Source organism: Diadema antillarum, unplaced genomic scaffold (genome assembly GCF_040938485.1).
Source record: "Diadema antillarum isolate AM-2024a unplaced genomic scaffold, OU_Dant_1.0 seq00000079_RagTag, whole genome shotgun sequence".
In the NCBI taxonomy this organism is placed as follows: Eukaryota; Metazoa; Echinodermata; class Echinoidea; order Diadematoida; family Diadematidae; genus Diadema; species Diadema antillarum.
Window position 1 is genome coordinate 2,740,582 of NW_027271172.1, and position 25,095 is coordinate 2,765,676.

At 35.5% G+C, this 25,095-nt stretch overlaps 1 protein-coding gene across 1 annotated transcript in view; it reads left to right on the forward strand.

Annotated features, from left to right (window-relative positions):
- Positions 1-15,763, forward strand: part of LOC139726145 (N-acylneuraminate cytidylyltransferase-like) — a 30,477-nt gene extending 14,714 nt beyond the window's left edge. The window contains exons 4-8 of the mRNA XM_071637225.1: positions 4,986-5,124; positions 7,480-7,667; positions 13,023-13,109; positions 14,899-15,036; positions 15,515-15,763. Of these exons, the coding sequence (XP_071493326.1) occupies positions 4,986-5,124; positions 7,480-7,667; positions 13,023-13,109; positions 14,899-15,036; positions 15,515-15,711 (749 nt within the window). The 3' untranslated portion in view covers positions 15,712-15,763. The remainder of the gene's footprint in view (positions 1-4,985; positions 5,125-7,479; positions 7,668-13,022; positions 13,110-14,898; positions 15,037-15,514) is intronic.
- The last annotated feature ends 9,332 nt before the right edge of the window (positions 15,764-25,095 follow it).

Below are 25,095 nucleotides of genomic sequence, written 5' to 3' on the forward strand. Positions count from 1 at the left end.
GGAACCAATGCAAACAGCACCTTCCTTTTTTGCTTTCCTGTTGTTTGCTTTTCCAACATGTCCCATTCCTACCTGCTGTCCCTTATGCTGGTATTGACTGTGACTGGAATTCCTGACAATACACAAGGGAAACTAAATTAAAAAATAAAAAATAAAAAAATCCTTACACTATGATTGGCAAAATAATCCCTAATTGCCTTGAATATCGTGATGCTTAAAGGTCATACACTTGAGCCTCATAGGTCAAACTGTGTTTTTGTCATTTTTATCATTTGTTGCTGTTGCAAAGGGGATATGAGGACCAAGGAAGAGGTTTGGCAATGTGACAAAGTTTTAAAGAGACACCATGCAGATCTTGTTTCCATAGTGATGGTGGCTGTTGTCCAATGTATCTAAATATGGATGCTGTATGTTTGGTACGTGCAAATATCATAACAAAGATATAGTCATGTACAGAAGGCTGTGTGTATTAAAGACAAAACAAATGAGTACCAAGTTTCAAGCTTAGGGTAGCTTTTCCATCTCTTAATGGCCAGTGACAAAATATTTTATCGTGAAAGTGTATTAAAGGGAAGAGAATTATAAATTCTCAAAATGAAACGATAAAGTGACTATGATGAAGAAGAATCATAACATCGTCACTGTGAAATTGATAGGAATTCCCCTAAGAATAATTGATCAGTCCTCTGGATTGGAAGCAGAAAGTGCTTACTCATCAGTAAATTAATTGATGGCAGAGTGTATTGTAAACTGAAAGTATTTACATAGGGAATTCAGTTTCCATGATTTGCATTTTTTTTCCTCTAGTTGTCTAGCTTTCAATGTCAACCATGACCACAGAAGGTCACCATGTGGGTAAATGAGGTCATTCACTGATGAAAAACACACCAGTCTATGCCTATAATGAAATAGTACTTATTAGTAGGCTCTACTTTTAGGATGAGATGATTTTGTTGTAGCATGCACTTCCCATAGATACCTCAATGAGTATACTAGGTACTAGTCTTCAACGGGTTTAAGGGCAAGACTAGTTTCAAGTTTGTTAGTGGCAGATTTTGGCAGTTAAATAGGCTGAGGGCAGGGGCAGCTGTCACATGTTCATCTTTCGTTTAAACACACTTTGGCAAGCACTATCATTGGGGTGATGGAATGATTATATGTGCAAATGCATTACAATACCACCAGAAAGTTGTGAGGCAAAGATTTTGAGTTAAGGATAGGCCTAGATTGTGAAAGAGGAGACTCTAAGCTTTAAAGTGATATATAACTCGATACAAATTGACTTCCCTAACCTATCTAAATGATGGAAATAATGGGAAAAAAGCACACACTTTTAGAAAGTGTGTACTGAGAAACGAGGCTTTGAAGTTTAGGGTCTGCTCAAGTGCTTAAAGTCACTAATACCCCTTTTTTAGGCGTTAGCACGCTTCATGTGTGGACCTTAAGCAAGCTAACTCTCAGTATAAAAGGTTGAAAAATTAGTCCAAGCTAAAGTTAGTCCGCTTAGGGGGGATCAGGTCAGCTTCAGGTCCGAGCTAACTTCAGTATAAAAGGTATGCGAGATTAGCTTGGGCAAAGTTCACTGACCTGTGACTGGAAATCATGTATGATGCTTCCGGCTTGCCAATATGTATCATGTTTTCTGTAGTGTTGCCACCGGCGCACTGTGTATTACGCATCGCATGCACTGATGTATTAATAGCATTTTATGCTGCTGTCACTGTTCACTTTGGTAAAACTCTCAGTGAACTTTATGAACTAGCAAATGAAAAAAAAAAAGACCGATGCAGTGCGTACACACTTAAAAATGTACAAATATGTATTATATGCCGATGATTGTTTGAATTTCGCGAGTAACTTATAACAACGAAACTGAATTGACAGTACCGGTACTACTGAAGGACAGTAGGGTGATGGGGGGGGGGGGGGGGGGCGATCGATCTGGTCTCACACGTAGCCTTAGGCGGTCGAGATTAGCAGTATAAAACGACTTAGCCCGAGCTAAAGTTAGCTCGCTTCAGAAGCGAGATAAAAGTTGCGGGCAGTATAAAAGGGATGTAAGCTATGCTCTGTGCAATGAATGACACATTAAAAAAAAACCAACAACAACAGAACAAGACAAAAATAGAATATAAAATCAATAGCAACCGGAATGAAGGGATAATTCGATTTATGTTGAAATGTTGCACTCTAACAATAACAGCAAATTTTAGACTACTACTAATTTTCTAAAGAAGATAGATATCCATTTCTTGTAGCTCCTGCCCTTTGCTGGATAATACTATTGAATAATGACATTCACCTCTCTTTTATCTTTTCTTTTTTCTTCATTGGTAATGTTTTTGATATTGACCAAACATTTAGCTGTGATATATCAACCTTGTTCAGAGGCTAAAATGATAAATAAATAAATAAAATGCAAAAAGCATTATCAGCCTTTTACCTTGACAGTGTAAATAGCTCGTAGATATCATGATTAAAGAGCATCCACCTCCTTAATAGGAAAATGATGAGTCCCGCAGATAAAAATCACCTAAAGGACTTTGGGTTGTGTGCTTGGGTTACTGAACGTCGGTAGATAATTCCTGAAGTGTAGTTTATCTTTGCTTCAAGACTGCTGGAACAGATACATTGCCCATTAATCACAACAGTAGGCTATGTGTCTCAATGTGATTGTTAGGAAAGAAGGGCTAACAATTTGTTTAATATTTTTCAGCGTCAGTGAGTAGTTGTTAGCTTTTGACTAACAAAGTCGTAATAAAGCCATATTCGTGTTATTTTTGCACTATGCGTGACTTATTAGTGAGCCAAAAATATGTAAATTTGTTGTCCTATATTGTTGAAACTGACACAATGTTAGACTGGATGATATATTTATAGTTGCGGAGCTATATGAAATATGTTATGTGAACCTCTGTCAACCAATCCATTTGTCACAGGTTTTTAGCATAGCGTGCACATTGCTAATTTGCCAGGGACAGAAAGCCCATTAACATTTACAGGCACATGGAGGCTTGCCAAGGTCACATGTTCTGGCATACTTGTAATATCACCACACCAAGGCATGCCAAGTGTATGATCATGTACTTGCAGTCAGCAAAAAGTCATAACCCAGATTGTTTGTTTGGGTAGGTACACACTCATGTAATCAGTGCGTGCAAGGCATGTCAAGTTTATATCAGATTCTGGCAATACCCCCATCATGATCATTGCCTTGGCTGTTTTTATTGAGAGGGTACTCACTTGCAGCCAGCACACCTAGACCCTGTTTAACAGTGCAGAGCTGGGCCGAGCTGCAGTCGAGCCCGGCCTCAATTGCGGTACTCGGCCCTACAATTTTGTATGTTTACAGTGCCTTTTAAGTGCCTTTTTGTACCTTTTTACTGGGCTTTTAATTCAAACCTTTCAATATTTTGTCATAGTGGCGCTCTGCTTGTAAACAGACAGTTATTTGGAGGGCACCGGTCGCTATTTGGTTTAGTCTGGTTTCCAGACCCTTTGCCAACTGTACTCCCCGGCGATGAAGTCGCCGCCTCTGCTGAAGGCAAAGGCCTTTGCAGGACAAAACCACCTGAAACTATACTAGTTTTCGACATTGAGGGCGTGAATATCCTGAATAGCGAAATAGTACAGGAAGAGGGTCTGGAAGCCAGACTAAATTTGGTACCACATTTGGCCCAGGTTGCGTTTACAGCGTTAGAAAAGGCCAGGCTCGGCTGAGGCCGAGACTACCTCCAGAGCTTGGCCAAATGCCGATTTTGGTACTGCATTTGGACTTTTGCGCGTTTACAGTAAAATGAAGGCCGTGCGGCCTTTTCACTCACTGTAAACGGGGTCTAAGGCATGCCATGTGTATTATATTCTGATGATCAGCATAGACATAGCCTATAGCTATTTGGGTGCTGTGTTCTATTGAATGTATGAAGGATTTGTTTGATGAGGTACAGTAGTTCCCCCAATATCCCAGTTCTGCTTGTTTGCCTGTTTCTTATGATTTTTTTTTTTCTGGAGTCAGCCACACCTATTTGTTTTCAATTCTTCTCCCTACATAAGAATCCACAATTGCAATAGCTAGACTTTGTACAGGAGATATGCCTGATTTCCATATAGAAATGGATGAATGTGCTAATAGGGGTTTTCACATCAGCCCGATAAAAATCCAAGCTCAAAATATTTCCACGATTGCGAACTAGTAAGCGCACTATTTCATTTCTTATTCACATCAGCCCGAAATGACTTAGCCCGAATTTTTTTGAGCTAATTCGACAGCTGATGAGTATGTGCAGTTTGCCTCGATCAATCGGGTCACACACACTAGGCATAATGGGATGCATCGCGCTAATTTCTCGAGTCGTTTTCACATTATCATATAGCGCGCTACTATCCCGCTATTTCAGAAATTTTCCGAGTTGGACTCAAGAAATTTTCTCGATCAGAGCGATACAATTAGCGTGTTAATTTGTGTTCACATTATCAAATAGCGCGCCATTTCGCTATCGGGAAAAGTTCCCAAGTCAGAAAATAGCGTGCTATTTCGAAACATCGGGCTGATGTGAAAACGCCTCATGTGACATTCTGGTAATGAAGGACTGCTGTAGGCCTATGTGCTGCATGATTAATAGTGAAACCTGTCATTCTTGAAAAGTGAAAGGTCGTGTTGAAATAGATGGTGAATCCAAGAAAAAAAGTGAAGTGCAATTGTTAAAAATATGATTTGTCCTCTTACTTGGGGGTCTCTGTCCATATTCAAAGCCTAACAATTCATAAGTATACACAAGTTGTCAGCATCATTAAACTGTAGAAATGCTAATCAAAGATAAGTAACAATTTGTCATTTTGATTGTCAACATTTTTTCATGTATTTATTTCTTACACTCAGAGCTGAAGCAGAATGAATTGAGGCAAAATTGAATCCAGACTTTATGTATTGTCATAAAACAGTTTGTACCTAACTGCTTTTAATAATAATCATATCATTTCTTCAGATGAATCAACAACATCCGATAATCTGAATCCAGCAAAGCGCCCTCGCAGGCAAGACTGGTCAGGCGAGCTCTATGAGAATGGGTCATTCTACTTCACCAGGAGGGATATTCTACTGAAGGGCCTCTTTCAGGGTGGAAAGTATGACTTCCAGATGGTTTAGATTAAGCAGTATAAAATTTATGCATGGTGTATACCATATGTCCCCCAAAAAAAGATTACAACGGGACCCTTCGCAATGATAATTTTAAAAATAGTGAATCAATCAAAATACAATTTCAGGGTATGAAACTATAATGCATTACCCATCTCTCGCAGAAAATACCATCCGATTTGCTTCAGTGGTCAAAGAGAAATGAGGATATTTGTAGAGCATGTTAGGAATTCCTTTCCCTCCAAGTTCCATCCTTTGTGTTCACGCATTAATATGCACATCTTACCAAGAGCATTCAATTGCTAAATTTGGAAGAATCACATTCATGACATGCTTCACAATGATTCACATTTCTCTGTGACTACTCAACCAAATTGAATGGGGTTTTCTGCTAAATGTAGGTAAGATGTTATATTTTTAGACACTCAGACAGCCTTATCATATTGGAAGTTATCAATGCAAAAATCTTATTGTAATTTTTTTTGGGGGGGACATATTGTATTAGAGCTCTTTATTAAAGCTCTTGTCACAGAAGAAATGACATTATGATGCCCAATAAAAAAGTATGCGTGAAGAGAATGACTACGCTGTTGAACCATTTATATGTCCCAGTGCTCAAATTAATTTGCACTTTAGTAGTCCATAATCCAAACTTGATCTAGTTGTAGATTAGGGTATGGCAATGAATGCGCCTCAGTCCACTATGAAGGCCATGGTCGCATGATAGGGATTAGGGGATTAGATTATCTCTATTTATTTAACAGTTATCTTCCACACATCTGTGCTTATGATGATTATAATGACAAAGAAACCCATGTAAGGGTTTATGAAAGTACTGCAATTGAATGATCTTTGAATGTAATGAAATTTAATGGTCTTTATGATAGAGATTTACAATGTGTACATTTAAACATGAGGTCTAATCTAGGTTAAGATATATCATGGCTTCTTCAGTGTTAAACTCCGATTTTTGTGAGGGCCCAGGCTTTATTACACTGTAGTTTGCAGGACCATTTTCAGGTGAAATTTACCGCGGAAACCCTCATCCTGTCATAATTAGATTAGCCCCTTCAGATTTCAGTGAGTGCTTTTTATGGGCGAAAGAATTATTAAGACCGGCTAGTGTCATTGAATATCCGCTAAAAATCAAACTTGAAATTTACAAACAGAAAAGAAAAAATGCCAATTTGAAACAGACACAGGAATGGAAATCTTCAACAGTGTCTTGCTTATCTAGAATAATTATCTATTTCTAGATAATTGAGAGGTCTTTGAAATTCTGCAAGTAAAACAAACTTTTGTGTATATTAAACAAAGATAAATATTTTGACAGTAATTAATGGAAATCTTTTAAAATACAGGCTACCATATTTCAAGTACATATATGTAGTTTCATATTTTATGGTGTACACATTATATAGCTAGTCCATCTCTTCATTCTAATTATATTCTCTATGTATATAGTATGGATGTAATTGATATAAATGTACATTCTGTATTTCATTCTGTATTGTAATACTAATACCTATGATATATCTTCGGCGGTCATCCAGACCGCCGTTTGTACAATTTTTGCATAAGAATATTATTTTGATATAATTACATTTGAAGTTAACCAATTTTTCAATCATGATTGCTGCACTTTTATGTCTGTCATTTTCTGTCATATTTTTGTAATGTGTCAGGCTTTATTCTTGCTTTAAATGTGTGATGTTTTCATTGAATTTTATTGTTCGGAAATATGCAAGAAATCGCAAGAGAGCTACCTGTATGTTGTTGTTTTTTTCAGTTTGCAAAGACTGTTCTCCCCAATATGACAGTTTTGTTGACCGTGCGCACAGTTCTTGCAGTCACCGAAACCATCGTATATCACTAATATTACGCGCAAAGTCAATGCACCTGATATACGATGGTTTGTGACCACGCGCACTGTCTTTGCAGTCATCTGAACCATCCTATGTATAGGAAAGACAGCATAACGCTGTTTTTAAACATGAGTGCCCATGGGGGAAAGTAATTATTAGAACAAAATGAAATGCCAATTAGACTCAAATACAGATGTAAGTGATAATTAAACAAAAATTACACCGACTTAAAAGCTGAGAGTTTCACAATATGTATAACAGAGTGCCCACTATGGAAATGACTGAAAATCTCACAATCGAAAGATTTGACCGAAAATCGGTATACAGGCCTATAGATGATGGTTTTGATGACCGCTGATGATATGTCTCTAAGTATGACTGTGATATGACCAGGTAGTCTCAAAGATTTGTTTCGTATGTTTAAATTGGATTGAAAGGACCAAGTCTATAATCACTATCTTTCCTCGTCTGTGTCAGGATTGGATATTGTGAAATGCAGCCTGAGTACAGTGTGGACATCGATACAGACATCGACTGGCCAATAGCCGAGCAGCGTGTCATCAGGTTTGGCTACTTTGGCAAGACCAAACCGCAGGGGGTCAAGCTTGTGGTCTTTGCCGCTGATGGAGTGCTGATGGACAATCAGATTAACTTTATTGCTGAGGGTGAGTTCAGGAGGAGGAGGGAAGAATTTTGTTTTGTGGAAATGAGGTGAAGCATCAAAAAGACCTATGTGGTTGATCACCAAAAACAAAAATCTCAAAATTACAGATGAGCTATTCTCTCATGGAAATATTTTCAGATTCTCCAGACCCCATTTTGCCTAACTTCTTGAAACTTACAACAGCAATATAGAAAAAGCCAGCCACTATAGGTGTTTATTTATTTTTTATTCATTTATTTATTTATTTTTTATTCATTTATCTATTTATTCATTTATTTATTCATTCATTCATTCATTCATTCATTTATTCTGTGTTCTTTAGTCTCTTCAGTACATTGAAATACAGTTTACAATTTAAAACAAATTTTGAACATTGCAATGTAGCAGTTCATAACAAAACAATACATACAATACAATACAAAAGATGAATAAGTTAAAACAATGCTCAAAGTATAACATTGAATATGATAATAGATACAAATAAATAGAGAAAGATGAGATGCAGTAAAGTGAGCAATGGTAGGCATTGATACACAATAGGTTGACTAAAAATTAAAATGTTAGCCACCTCAGAGAAAATGATAGATAAATTTATATATGAACAAATGAATGAATATATAAGTGAATAGATAGATTAATACATAGGTAAATACATAAATATATTTAAGTATGTAGATGAAAAAAAGCAAATGAATAGGATGATAGGTGAAGTGAATGAATAAGTGAATTTAATTCAATTCAGTTCATTCAGTTGAATTCAGTTGTATGTATAAATTTTATTTTCTTCTTCCACATAACATACTAGGGGGAAAAAAATTACAAATGATGTTAATGAGTACATACAAGTCGACTGTACCTTGAAAATTAGATGTAATTATGAATTAAAAGCATGTCCCCTCATACATATTCACAAATCAGCCTTGTCACATGTTACATTAGCCATGCTCTCAGGAAAGAAAGAAAAATGAGAAGTCCACTGAAAAGCAGAGCTTGTACTTTGAGGACAACTTATACAATCGAGTAAAAAAAAAGTCATTGTGAGAGACATAACGGGACAGACGAGACAGAAAGAATAAACAAACATTAAGAAAAACACAAATACAAAATCACAGAAACATAACATGACTGTACAATACTTACCAGCTGCTTTTAAGGGATCAGAACAGGGATAATCAAGAAACTTGCTTGAATAGCTGTGAAATTGTGATGATAAAATAGCCAAATAGAATAAATACCCAAAGTAGACTGAGCTGATAAAATATATTGGTACTTATAGCAATGAGCTTTGATAGGTTTGAACAAAATTTCCATGTGTAGGAAATTTCACTACTAATGTTCATGGGACTGCAATCAGGCTGTGTCTGTGAGAATATTATTATAATGATTTACCAGAGCTGAGATTATTGTACAGTTATGTATTAAGATGCAATACTGGTAGTTCCTATAGTTTCTGTATTATTTCCCTATGACTACGAAATATTCAAGGAAAAAAAAAATATCCATGGCTGTAATTATTTACTGTAGTGCCAAGCGTGCAGGCATTTGCAAATCACATTTTTTTTTTTTCAGTACTGTAAAAGCGGATATTTTCGCGTGACTAATTTTTCGCGCTTGGCCTGGTCGGAAGAGTTTCGCGTGTTTTTAATTCCGCGGAATCAAGACATCACGCACAGGCACATATGGCAAGCAAAAATATTCGCATGCTTTTATTTTCGCGCTTGTTTCTGGTTGCGCGAAATGCGCGAAAATTTGAACACCGCGAAAATTTCCACTTTTACAGTAATTGAAATGAGCATGTGGCCGATAATCACAAGACCCAGAATAAGGCAGTGATTCTTAAGGAATAACCAAATTGCACAAGTCCAGTTGCCAGCTCAAGCAAGAGTACATGGTGAAACTGAAATGAAGCTATTTCTTTCCAAATGAGGTGATTTGAGATAAGCACCAAAGTAAAAGTGTAGATCCTCTGTTTGAATCCAGTGGGCCATTCTCCGATAAAGCGTGCAAAACTGCGATTTTCGTGTCGCCAGCATGTGTATACAGTCTAAATCGATATTTTGTCCCTCAGAAATCTTTTTTTTTTGCTTAAACTCATCTGAGAGGTGGGACCTGTAAAATAAATACCAATAAAGCTATTGGGACGTCCGGGATAATATTAGAAATACGATCCGAAGTTTGATGTAACCCTAAAAACCCCATGTCGCCAGGACAGGAAGTGTTCGTATAACAAGTTGTTACTTGTTAACATATCATTAAGATCAAATCTTTTGTACCTCATTACATTGCCCCTCGAGTGCCTGAATGAAAAATAATATTACATAACAATATGATGTTTTGATATTTTTCTAAGCGGTAATTCACATCATGTCGCCAAATCGCAGTCAGATACGTTACCCTTTTTTCAGACTCTTGAGAGAAGATCAAAGAAATGCCCCATGGCAGTGTAATTTCATGTGTTAAACAAAGTCAACCTAACGCATACATGGAACCATGATTTATTCATTGAATCTCTTGTTACAAAATAAATATACTGATCCGAAGCCGTGGAAGCCTCATGTTACAATAAGCTGACATCAGATACGTTACTTCAACTTTGATTCATTTAGAAAAAAGTATGCTGTAAATAAAAACGAAACTCAGATACTTTTGAATACTTAAGGCAATGATTAATCACACAACAGAAATTTTTTGAGAAAATGAATATTTTAGTAAATAATAGTATGAGAACGGTAACGGCACGTCAGATACGTTACCATCAAAAGTGTCAGATACGTTACCAATAAAATAAAAGGTTATCCACGCCGCGCTTTTGCACGCGGATTTAGCTGGTTTACAACGGGCTCTCTTATTATGACTTGCTAAAAGAATAGTTCTAAGAGGAATTAGGAGTTTATTTGAAGAAAATCGGTTTTGAAGTGGCCAATATGTCCAATATAAATTAAAAGAATAAGTTTCAAACAAAATGTGGTGGCTCATCTCCTTTTATTTGGACATCTTTCTTGTACTTTATTTTGGACATCTCAGTCACTTCGGGGCCCTTTTTCATTTTCTTCATAGAGTAATATGCTGTAAATTATTTCGTGTAAGTGGATTTCGATTATCTTGCAAAAGGTTAAAACCTATACTCATCTAAACCAGAAATTATACTATCACTTATTGTGGCATTTACAAAAAGTGCCGTCAGACATGTTACAAATTCATTTTCTTTCTGCTTTGTTGTGTTTGTATGTGTACCTGTGTGCGTGTTATGTTCCACAATAACATAGAAAGACTTTAGAGGCTGAGTTTTGGTACCCACCTTTTTTTTTCAACTTCACAGCAAACGCAACTACATGAACGGTCTACCTTTCATTATTACCTTTCATTATAATGTTGCATCTTATTTACATAAAATAGGGTTAGTATTATGGTTAAAGTCAAGATCACTCCCTTCGTTGCAGGTTTATGTTCTGAAAATATAGATAGGGTTTGATGTCTAACAATTTCTAACGTTTTGCATCAGGTTTTTGAATCATATGTTTGAGTGATCGGGGTTTGATGTAAATTGGTAGTTTATTATGTCAATAAACATAAATACTTTGTCAGATACGTTACCATCGCTTATTGGTTCTTCAGACCTAATTTATTACAGACAGGAACAAAGGAATTTGAATTTATATTTATCACTTGCTTTGAAGTGATAAATATTCCAATTTCATTCTTACCGTCTTCCGTGTATCATAATAACAAAATTTTGGAACTATATCAGAAAAGAAGCATTGTGGAATGGTGCCTGCTTGACTCTCGTATTTCACGTACATCTCAAAGTTTTATTGAAGAATGATCTAATCTTCTATCAATGACGAGAACATTTTTTACGTTTAGAAGTGTGGTGTTTTAACAAAAATAATCATATTGTGATGTTCTTACAAGTTAAAATGAATATATTGGCATGATTGGTGTTGGGTTTAAAATTGTATACTAACGGAACGTCTGATGCGTCAGATACGTTACCACACACCGTTCTTCTTTCGATCCGAAATGTATTTAATCTGACGGAGATGTTACCTGGCATTTGCTGTTTATGAGAGGTATAATACTTGTTCATTAAGTTGCATACATAATCAATGAGATTATTGTTGTAATTCAAATGCAGGTAAAAAGTTAGATTGGGGCAACATATTTCAAGCCGAAATATGTACATGTTCCTGATTTTTATTTAGCCTTCATTTTATAAATTACGATCATTCTTACTACAGATTAGATCAAAGCTGACTCCAAAATGTTTCCATGATGCTTGTAGATGTTTAAGCTTGTAGTTTTACATTATCATTGCCATTTTAGAGCAAGAAATAAGCAGACAATCAACAGTTTTGTAAGATGCTACCTCTGGTAACGTATCTGATATTTGGTTTTAATATGCAAAAAAAGGACTCTACATTTGGAAATTTTTCTAGGAAAAGTATGGGCTCTCAAAAATCACCCATTGATTGTTTTGTATTCCTAAGGGATTGAAGTTTCTGAAACGATGAAAAATAAATGAAATCTCTGATGTTGATTTTTTGTCATTTCTACAACGGTAATTGCACGCTTTATCGAAGAATGTCCCCAGTACTTGCTGGTTGATAAAGTTAACTTTAATATGGTTGCTGACGGCAGAATATAAATGACACAAGCTGCACATGGAGGAATTGTCTACTATTGGGAAGATGGTGACCAAAAAGAAAAGCTGAAAAAAATTGAGACTATCCAAACCCTGTGCTTGTTCGTTCCATAGATTTGTAACCAGGAATAAAAGGAAGGCTTACCCTTACTGTGAACAAACTTCACACTATCTTCTAGTGAATGTAAATTCATAATGAGAAAATTTTCATTTTTAAATGGACCAGAGAAGTAGGTAGTGAAATTGATTAGAAACACTTAAACATCTAATGTTCAACTCTCAAGTCTCATAGACCACAAAAATTGCTAAGAAAGCTCGCAGCAGCCTTAATAAAATTCATTTTTAAATGTCATTGTACTGGCTTTCATTTTGTGCAGTGAGACAATCAATTTTTTTTGATCATATGAAGAGTTTTATCGCAAAATGAGTTAATTCTATTCTTGTTAAGTTGAGATATTTGTGATTAAAGCTGCTAAAAGAGAAAGGAAATAAGAGAGTACAGGATATTTTTAATCATAACTTCTAGAATATTCCTTGTAATGTCATAAGTGAAGTATTACTAGAAAGGTTTAATTTTGCTCTATCTGATGATGGACTTACTTTGAAATGTTTAAAAATGGCGCTTAGCTCATTTTGCAATAAAAACTCTTCATATATCATTGAATGTAATTCAGCTTCCCATAAACACTGTTTTTCCATGACGCGTTCTGATAGGTGAAGAGTTCCGGTCGTTCAACCTCAGCGACTCCATTGGCATCAACATGCTGAAGGACAGGGGAGTCGAGGTCAGAATAATGACAGGTATGAGAGTGCCCTCTACAGTTGAATTCTTGTCACCAAGTTTTACCAAAGATAAGGCCTACTGCAAAGTTAATGATAGAATTACCAGAACAAAAAGGGACGCAATTATCCATTTTCCGCTGCAGTTATACAGTTATTGTCACTTTTTGTTTTAAGCAACAAATTATCTATGCAGCTAGAAGTTCAGTTTTTGTTTCTAGGGGATTTATGAATATTTGATTTTTCTTTCTTTCTGTCTTTCTTTTTTTTTTTCTTTTGTTGAATTGATGTGACATGACATATCTCCTGTTTTGGTGTATATAGAAATAAATCTTAAAAATGCACTTAGGACGTGAAATAATGTGTTGTGTCAGATGGTGCATGCTTTGTCATGTACTCATAGAGGCTAACTATACTGCTAAATCTAAATGTGCCATGAAACATCTGTAAAATAAAACTTTAGGTGTGCTTTTCGTGTTGTTGGTTGTGCATTAAATCTTAGTATAATATAATTATTCAAAATCGTGCACTGGTGATAGAAACAGAAATGATATGCACATACCCACAGTGGTCTGTATCATGGCTCTATAATGCTATTAGATGCAATACTTATTATTTCAACATGTGTTGTTACTCATTCTTCAATGTATCATTTCCTTTGAATCCAAGCATATTTAGTTTGATGGGGGAAAAATTAATCACACTTTAAAGGCATAATTTACCATTTGCAGATGAAATAAAAACCCAGCATTAGTGCTTTAAAATAGTTCTAAAATGTGTGTTAGGGATAGAAACGACCACTGTAAAAATTTGAATTGGTAAAATTAATCGATGTTAAGCACTGTTAAATATACAAAATGTGAACAATAGTTTAATAAAAATGTCTCCAGGCAAAACCGTCTACAGCTATGGTTTATTATGAAAAATACAGATATCTCGTTATATTTATGCTTTATTGCAAAAATTTTATATGATAGGATGTTTTGTGGTACAACAGACCTACACATATGCATTGAATGTCAAATCTCGAAGTTTTTTAAAATCACTGTTCCCAAAGGTAAACAGGGCCTTTAAAAGGGAAAAAAAATAGTACAAAGCTTTAAAAAGTTGCAATGTTTTCATTTGAGAAGGTTTTGGGTTCATGGCAATGAGTCATTGTCATTGTTGCTAATTTTTGAGGATGAATCATTGGTGTTACTGCATTCAAATTTTATCCAATCATGCTTAATCCTTAGATTCTTACTCCTTTGAATTGATAATCATCATATGACAATGCAAGCCGTATAGTACAGTGATTGGTCGTGGTCACTCTTGGGCAAATTGATTTTAAAAATCTTATGTAATTCAATGTTTACAAGCTAATTTTCAAATTGAATTAAAATGCTTGATTGCTTAATTAATTTGTGCTGTGAATTTCCAATTGAATTTAAAAGTTTGATTGATTTTATGATTGTTTAACATTTGCTGTAAACATTTTAAAAGATTTCATTAAAAAAATTTAATATTGACTTGTGTTTTTTTATTTCTAATGTATCTCTCATAGCATAGGAGAGGTACAATTAATATGCAAGAATTTTACAAAGTCGAGAGATTGGTCCATGCTTCATGGACTACAATAATATAAACATATTCTCTTAGGCTTCTGGAAGTGTATAATCATCTGTATTTCTCGAAGATGTATGGTGAGCCCCCAAACGGCTCAAATTTGTGCAGTACTTAATTTGTATATCTTGTCCCTTTTTTTTTACCCACCTTAATCTCTGGTTTCTTACTATTTTGCTTGTTTGTTTGTTTTAAATTACTGTTGCAGAGGAGCAGAGTGTGTGTCATACGAAGCTTGCCACACGCCTGGGCGTGACCATAGCGGTGGAGCCAAACAGCAAGCTTAACTTGCTGAACACATGGAGGAAGGATTTGGGTCTGGACTGGAGCCAAGTGGCCTACATGGGTAAAAGGAAAATGTTTTTTATTAAAAATTGCCATCAATCACAGCCATGTACGCTTGGGGGGGGGGGGGGGGGGGGGGTCTCCAAGCCAGGAAAAGCCTGCAAAAAGGGGGACAGGCCAATTAATTTCATTATTTTTTTTCTTCTTTCAGTGAAGCTTGAACATAAGAGAAGAAGATACCTTTAACATACTTCACCTTGGTAAAGACCATTGTCAATATTGGATAAAGATATTTAGCAAAGATTCAAAAGAGCTGTTGTAATGAAAATATCTGTACTGGTTCTTGCTAAATTCATGAATTTTGAGTAAATATTGTATGTGTTCTTTCCAAGTGGGAGGGGTGCACCACTCTATGATGACACTGTGCTCGGCTAATGTCACATACAAACACACAAAGGATTTTTGTATTCAGCACATGGGCGTTTTATTTATACCAATTACCAAGGAAATTTGTTTCATTTCTCGCATCAACTCATTAGGGCGTGACATTCCCGACATGGAATGTATGAAGGTGGTTGGGATAGGTGGTGCCCCGGCCGACGCCCAGCATTTCATCATTACCACATCCAAGTTTGTCGCCAAGGAGGCAGGAGGGCGTGGAGCTGCCAGGGAGTTCTGCGACCACCTGCTGGTGGTCATTGACAAGGCTCAGTCGGCCATGGAAATCAGGACGTAGCTTGTACTGTTTGTGGTGTCTTCTGTTGACGCAGGCCTCTGCAATTATTCTTTATTAACTCTTTATGTGCCACGGTGGAAACCCCTGTGTGCCACGTTATTCTGAGACAGGAAGGTAGTCATGCTCTGAGAAAGAATTTTGTTTTTTCCAATCTGTATAACTTCTAGAAGTTTCTGTTAAGCTGGACATAATAGTGAGCAAAGTTAAAGAGGAATGCCAAACTTTGCTTCCATATACAATGTTTAACAATTCTATTTTCAATTTTTCTTTTGAATGACCAGTTGCTACATTACTGTAAAGGCATGACTTTTGCACATAAAACCATGACAAAAACTTAGAATGTAAGAGCAAATCTAGTTGGGAACATCGCTTGATAGTCAATCACCACATAGAATGCAAGCCATATATGAGAGGAACAAAAGCACGAAAAGCGCTTTCATTGTGCCGCGGGATTAGCAGTGATTAGGGATTTATCGATCGGTTTTGGCGGCTTTGTTGGTTGAGCAGAATATGCGAAGTTGGGACGCTGTCGACTGAGTCGGACGTGCGAACGTGGCACATAAAGAGTTAAGTGCAGGTCTCTTTTCCCTCAATCTCTTAAAATTTGTCGGCAATGTTCTCACAACATTAGGAAGCTGCCAAATAGTATGTGCCACAGAATTATCTGAATAACTCATGCTCTGCAAGTCAGAGTTTGCCATCAACTCAGTTTACCCGTTGAGGATGAGTCCTGAGTACAAATTCGGACAGGTGTTTATTGGAAATGCGTGTTATAGCAAAATCAGTCCGTCCTCAACGGGTGAAGAGATCATTGTAGCATAGATATTCTTTTTACCTGTGATCTGTGAATTTTTGAAAGTAACTTTACAAATATGATATTTTAAAGATTTTAGAGGGCTACGAGGGCTACATGCCCCTGCTCTGTGTGTGTATAGGTGTGTGTTTAATGTGACATGGCTGTCACCAAAATGTGAGATTCCTTTCATTTTGCAGGGAAATTTAAAGTTCGATGTTAAATACTGATGTGTAGTTACTATAGATTAAAAGACTTTCCAAAGAAGATATTGTGGTGTGTTTTCAAGGTTTAGGGGGCTATGTGTGTGCCTTATTCTGATCTAGAGATTATGAACCATGTTGATTGAAGTGCTAGAAAGTTATTTATTCTCCAAACAACTCTACAGCTGTAATGATGTAAAAGCTAGATTTTTAGCAATTAATATTATGGCTGGAAATGAATGACTTTTGAGCATTTTCTGTCAATGAATAGTACTTTCAAGTTTATGTATAATTATATGTAGATTACATAGTTCATCCTGTCAATAATTTCACCCTCCAGGGGTTGTAGTTAACACCTCATAAGTTATACAAAAATGCAGTAGGTTCAAGTCGAAGGATTTTTTAAAAGTCCATTTTTAATCGACTTAAGAGATATGGACTATGAGTATGTGCATAAATTATCAATTTTCCTGTATGGGGTCCAATTCTTAGTCCTGGAATATATACACGTGTATCTTTTTTTCTTCATACCGAAGATGGTGTGTCACTAAACGGACCAAAGTACAGGAAATTAGTCTGTTGTACTCACTTCCCATGTGTATTCACTTATTTATTTGCAAGTGTTGCCCTACTACATTATACTTGCAGACTAGTTTGGGGAGAAATTATGGGAGTTGGATGACAAGTAAATTACATCTTGTCTGAAGGTAACAAACTAAAATTAAAAGCTCATAATTATGCAGAATTAGCATAGGTATCCCATTATGGCACGGACAATCAAATATTAAAGTGAAATGCTCCTTGTCTAAATGCACAGTTCAAAGTTGTAGGATATTTGAAAACTGAAACAAACATGCTACATGTATGTACTATGAAAATTGTTGTGAGATACTGTATACATATGTGACTTGCTTCATTCTTATATGTAGTCATTAACCCTCAAAGCAGTGTATAAGACGTCATAATATGGAGTTTGGGGGAGTACAATATCCATTACGTGAATGCATCCCTGCAAATGAATGAAATACATTTGAGCATGACATGCCTACCTCTCAAAGAATAGGATCATTTTGGTTTTGGTATGTTTGTGTATGCTTGATTGCCCACCAATTATTTTGCAAGGGTCTCGGCAAGATGCTTTGCATTTTTCAAGTTTGGCATTTGCAAGTTTGGCAAGTTGCTGTTAACTAGCATGTGCATCATTTGCTAAAAAATCAGAACATTCTATGATGTTTTCATTGCAACTGATTGACAAATTGCCCTACGTCGATGTAAATAAGCACTGAATTGATCAGTGGTTTAGGCGATGAAAGAATTTAATAAAATTGAATAATAATTTGCAGTACTCACTGCATGCTATAAGGATTAGAAACAACACTTGCTGTCGGATGGAAGCTCAGTGGTCTAGTGGAGGTGACGCCTGTCTGGAGATCAGGAGGTCGTAGGTCTGAATCCTGCTCGAGTATGTACGCCATTGATTTCTTTTATCATATTAGCTACTCCTAAAACACTGATCAATTCAGTGCTTATTTACGTCAATATACATTGTAAGGCAATTTGTCAATCACTTGCAATGAAAATATCTCGACGGAAGAATTTCATGAACTTGAACTCTGTGATGTGTGTGAAACTTTGAGAAACAGTAGACCCATGATGATGTATATGATATATATGTACATACTGGGTTTGACATTAGCAAGTGACCTTGTGGACTGGGACCACAATATTGTCCCACCACCAAATTTATTCAAGATTGTCTTTTCTTTTCTTTCTTTTTCTCTCTCTTTTTTTTTTTTTGACCCAATCAGGCAATAAAGATTCTAAATGAATTGTTATATGCTTACTCTTATTTTGAGCCAATACATTTACTTTTCACATCACTAAATTTTGAAATTTAAAGATATATAAGAGACCCAAATAGACCACCATAAAAAAGCCTTGATAATGTATATACATATATCTTTTTTAACTTGGGACTGAGGTAACATTTTACAGCAAACGATCTTTCATGTCAGTCTTTCCTGTTTTTACTTCTGTATAAAGTGTGTTATTCTAAGTGCATACCAACATGTCAAAATCTGTGCAGTAGCAATTTTATGTATCTTTTGTCTTTAAGCTCTAAATCAGCATGGAAGTAATAATAATATTGACAATATTATTTTCTGTATAAGGTAGAAAAATTAGGCTATAGACCCTGATCAACTTTACATGAACAAGTTTATACAATGTATTGCTTGTTTGTCAATGGCAGCTCACAGATAATGTTAGTCACCATATGAAAGAAATAGTTTGCAAACATTGACAGGTTGTATCAGGGAAATGAGCAGAATCGGACAGCAGCGAGTTTTGATCATCTAGTCATCAGTATACAAGATGGACAATGCCTTTCAAGGACCCCTTTGAAAATCAGCCCTAACTTTGGCTGAAAGAGTAATCCTTCCAATGAGTGGAGAATGAATAAATAAAAGATAAACAAAATAAAAAAGTCATCAGAGTGATTGGCAGCTAGGACTTGATGCTTTGGAGTGTGGTTAGCTATTTCTTGTCAGATGTGTCTTATGTAAGATTTTTTTTTTTTCAGTGAGAGCAATTCCTTTATAAGCACCATGATACCGAGATAGATTGTGTACTTTTTTTTCCACACATCTTCTGAAAGAATGTAACACATTCCTTCATCTCAATAAAAGAGACCATCCTCATGGCCTATTTTTTTCTGTCAAATGAGCTGCACTACATTCACAATTATGATTATTCAAAGTTAAGAAAGAAATGTAAAAAAAAAAAAAAATAGGACAGGTTTATTAGGACACAACATAAAATGGATGTGATGACTTTCTTAAAGACTGTCATGAATTCTGACTTTGCTTTAATTCTCCTGTTTGTGTGTTTGTTTTTGTTTTTGTGTGTTTTTGTGTATTTACATCAGTGCAGTTAATGAAAAGAGAAGGCTTTGGCTGTGAGATCTAGACAGTGGAAGGAAAGTGGAGGCCTTGGGGGCATTTCATAAAGCGTTTTGTTCAACAAAGTCAGACAAATTTACTTTCAGCCAATCAGATGCAAGGATTTCCGTAGCTTATAACACTTTGTCAGAAAAACATCTGACCAAAATGCTTAAGTATGAAATGCCCCTCTGAGGTGTTGTCAGTCTCCGTAGGATGTCTGATGTATTGTCTCCTTTCCTTGCTAATCGCTGGTGCATGTATACAACTGAGGTACTGCGCAAGCATGCATTGCATGCTGGGATATTAGATTAAATTTGTGACGTCAGGGCTGTGATCGTGTACTAAAAGCATATGCGAAATGCACTGAAGTAGGTTAGCAATAATACCATGTGTGTAGAGCAGTAGGTTACAGCTGTACTTATAGGTGCTTTTCATTTTAAATACGCTTGGATAGAATTCAGGGTATGAAAACACATTCAGGCATGCCTGTATCGATTTTACAATTCGTTTTGTTTAAATTTTAGAAATGATAATAGCTTGTGCTATAAGTAGAATACACTTTTTGTTCTGTTGTTGTTTTTTGCATGCATAAGAACCTTCCGTACACTTTCATTATTTTCTTTTCATATTGGCATTGTAGAAACCAACAAGGATCTTATTTTACTGTCATGTTGCGCATTTGATAAATTATTGATATTATGTGGTGGGTTTCTTGCGACGTCCCTTCTTTTGGGATGAAATATACCTTGCAGCATTGTTGATGATGCGGTATATAGTAAAGCTGTTTTCAGATGCCACAAAGTCATGGAATATAGAATGATAATAACCTATTTCAATTGTCACAGAATAGGCACCCCAAGATGACCCACGAATATTCCAATATATTTGAAGAGCTTTTGTGTCTTCATGTGGAAGCATTATTTCCTCATACAATGCTTATTGTTCTCACCCATTTCCATAAAATGAATAAGGCATGCTACATCAGTGTACAGACTCTTGGTATTCTATAATGTATACTGCCAAAATGTATGTACAATGTATGTATATTTACGTATGTATCCGTGTGTATACATGCATACATACACCAGTGTACATAATTATAATTATATAATGTACATCTGTTTGATAACAGAAGGCAAAATAGCCATCTGTTGAAAACCTCCTTTTACTCCTCAGACATGCAGATTTAGATCGCCCAATATGAATAAATGCACATCAGTGCAACACTCACCATTTTAATACAGTATTGGATATGACTGGCTGTCACAGATGTACACTGTACTTTTTTTTTGGGGGGGGGGGGAGTTGGAATGCTCTTTGAGCAATTATTGCGATTACATCTCAAACTATGATATAACTGTAAGAACTTTGGGGAGTTATATCATAAAATTCATATTTTTGAGGGAAAATATTGTTATGCCATGATTTTTCTTTTCTGATCTAGGCTACATTATCAAAGTAAAATATATTTATTAGAATATGAGAGCATATGAATACGTCTATAAAATATATACCGACGTTTCTTTTCTGCTACATAGATGTCAAGCTTGTAGTATATCTGATGCATACTAAAATTACGACGTGGCTTTAAGAGAGGAAGAGAGGTAGCATGGTAAGAATGATATGGACGGTGTGGTGCATGTCAATACTTGAATTCATTTAGTGTGAATATGATTTTGTGGTATGGGCAGTGACACAGAGGAAGAAAGGGGAAAAATTGTGGTCAAAGAAAGAGACAGAGGATTGATGATTCCAGTGGATATTTGATGACGACTGAATCTTCTTTTTTTTTTAAAGACAGTATGAATAGCTGTACGAAAGAGCACATGTGTATATATGTATGTATAGATAGATAGATATAGATAGAAAGATAGATAAAGATAGCTAGATAGAGAGATATATATAGAGAGATAGAGATAGATAAATAGATTGATAGATATAGATAGAAAGATAGATAAAGATAGCTATAGATAGAGAGATACAGATAGATACAGATAGATATGTAGATAGATATAGATAGAAAGATAGATAAAGATAGCTAGATAGAGAGATACAGATAGATACAGATAGATATGCAGATAGATATAGATAGAAAGATAGATAAAGATAGCTAGATAGAGATATATAGATAGATAGAGAGAGATAGATGTAGATAGATGAATAAATAGATAGGTAGATATAGATAGATATTAAGATATAGATAGATAGATCTCGGGGTTCAACACTAACTCTTTTCTCTGGTGGCCACTAAACTATAATATTTTGAATTTAATATTGGTGGCCCTTTAAAGAAATGTGATGACCCCAAACTATAAAAAAACATAACGATTCATGTTGAATCTTAGTGCCCGATCGGGCCACCAAAAGCCTTCATGGAAATTTGGTAGCCCGACATAAAGTCTTCCACGGGCTCTATACTGTCTTATAGTATTGATATGTATGTATATATATATATATATATATATATATATATATATATATATATATATATATATATATATATATATATATATATATATATATGTATATGTATATATATGTATATGTATATATATGTGTATGTGTATATATATATATATATATATATATATATATATATATATATATATATGTATGATGATGATGATGAAACAGCATTTGTATAGCGCCATTTATCTGTAGAAACATTCAAAGGCGCCCAGCTCCCAAAAAGTGTCACACATCATTCACAAAGTTGCTGGAAAAGATAAATCTTCAGTTATATATATAAATATAGAGATAGACAGAGAGAAAGAAAGAGAGAGGAAGGGGGAGGATGTATAAGTATATATTTATATGTCTACATTTACTTGTACATACACAGCATGTAGGGCCTAATTATCTTATTCTTTATCATGCATTTTTTTATTGTCTTATTTCTCGGTTGTATTTGTATGCATGCGTATGACCTTTATATTTATCCTTATCAAAGTATACACATTCGATTCTTTCCCTCAATTTCAAGGTCCTATGCATAATGATACCACTAAGCTTAAATACGCATATATTATACAGTAATTACTTGTGTGTAATACTTGCATGCTAAGGGAAGGCGTAGAGGATGATGCCGTGTAATTATCACGCTGCTTGTACGCGCATTGTCCAGATGGTGTTTAGTCAAAATATCGAAATATTTTCATAATGCGACTCCACAAGCACCTGAAAAAAGCCTAAAACCCGTGTTTGTTTTTTTTTATTTATCCTTATCCGCTTATTTCTTGCATCTTATAAGCAAGATTTAACTATAGCAGTCAAACAGACGGCAGTGGGACTCGACGATCTATTCTATATCATCTGCCAAGCAATATGACATGCACAATGTAACACATTAGAAGTCTGCTATCCTGCCAGTATTGAAATGCTAAACATGCATGACGAGAAGGAACTGTGTGTTTCTCCCCCTCCCTCCCTCTCTCTCCCTCTCTCTCTCTCCATCTCTCCCTCTCTCTCCCTCTCTCTCTCTCCATCTCTCCCTCTCTCCCTCATAGGCAAGTTCAATTCATACGTACAAAAACGAACTAGCTGTCGCTCGGTAAGTGTTTTTAGATCCAACCGACTTTTCAAGTGAAGTATTCCTAGGCAACAGAAAGCATGGAAACGCCATATCGACAACAAAACAAAACACATCTATACACACACAAAAGCAAAGTTAAATTGATCGATATAGATCTTGTGATTGTAAACTTTCAGCTTTGATAGAAGCTATTATGTACTACGACGTGAATCCGCAAGGATTTTTTTACTTTGTTTAACATCTACACTCCGGCTGCGCTTAAGCTCATTTGCTTTATGACCAAAAGCAACACCAGTAACAAAAAGCAATTTCTCATATCTTTGATGGTCAACAATGTGGAACAAGCAATTTCAGCTACAAATGATTGAAGATTTAGAATTTGTTTATCCTCGATATAGTTTCCCCTATCTTTGTAAAGGTATATTATAGAAGTCATACACAACTATGATAGTCATTATTTTGTTTTATTAATAGTCCTGAGACTCGACTTGAAATAGTGAAACAATACAGTGGTATAGGCCCTGCTTCTTATTTAGCAATACGAGGGTAAACCCCACTCTGAAAGACTTGGTATATCATAGGCACACTCACTAGTAACGAAATGTTAAAAACACAACAAATCAATCTATCAAAACTTTCGGTACACAATTACACTAATACACAATTAACAAAACAAGATAAAAAAATCAGCGCTAGTAAATCACAGCCAATTAAAGAGGAATTACTTCAGTCCTTTTATAAGTTGGTCTGATAAGAAAGACTAATACCTATAACAGTGAAAACATCAAGATCGGATAAAAACTAGGGAAGTTATGAAATTGTGAAGTTTCGCCAATTTCTGCAGATATAGTTCTGGTACAGTTGATATGAATATGCAAATGAGGGAGCTGATGATGTCATCACCTTACAGTTTTCCATTGATCATGTAAAAAAAATGACGAAAATTCAATGTTTCCTATATCAAAAGTGTAAAACTCTATGTTATTCCTTGTTGAAAAAAAAAAAGATAATGATAAAGAACTATGAGTTCGATGGTTAAAACATCTACATTTTTTGACTGAATAAACATCGCATTGTTTCTTTCACAGGTAGATATCAGATAGGTAGTGAAGGCGACCTCAGAATAATAAAAGAGGACAATAAAAACTCTTATACCCTGCAGAAAGAATACTATCCCGAAAAGTAAACAATCCCGAGATACACATGTCTAAAAGGGAACAACAAACATTCACGAAAACATCAAAAATATGTTTTACGTGTATTTTGAAATTGAAGCTAATCTCTTCCAAGCTTCTATAATGATGTGAGTGTTTCAGCTTCCAGACATCTCTCTTCAAATCTTGTCACGAGAGTACAGCAACATGTTCCGTTAAAATCTATTTCGAATATCTTCAGTGACCGTGCATGAGTCACATTTGCTCTCTTAGATTCAAAGTCGAGTTTTCGGAGAAAGTTGTAGGGTATAATTCATTATGAAGTCGTGTTATCCAGTAATACAAATTGTGATGTGTCGGTTATAATGTCAGCAGTCCATAAAATACTGCAGTTTTCTGTGTTCATACTTCTATTCTGATATCAAGCTTTCTCTTCTCTGAAATTCTGCTGGACTTGAAGATATGCTGCTGCATGAGAGTGGTAGGAATATTTGGGAGTGGGAGAAAGATGCGATTTGATGGATTAAGTTTAATGAAGACGAAATAATATTTGGTGTTAAATTATATGATATGCAATTAACTTTTAAGTGATTTGAATTCTTTATTAGAGCCGCTTCACAGTGAAGGTATCCTTTTAATGCGAGATGCGATGTTTAAATGGCATTTTCCTAATTGGCCTTAAGGGCTTTAACAATAAAAGAAAAATTGAAGCTGAGTAGCGAATACAACCATTTCAAATTTGATCATTTTGAGCCTCATC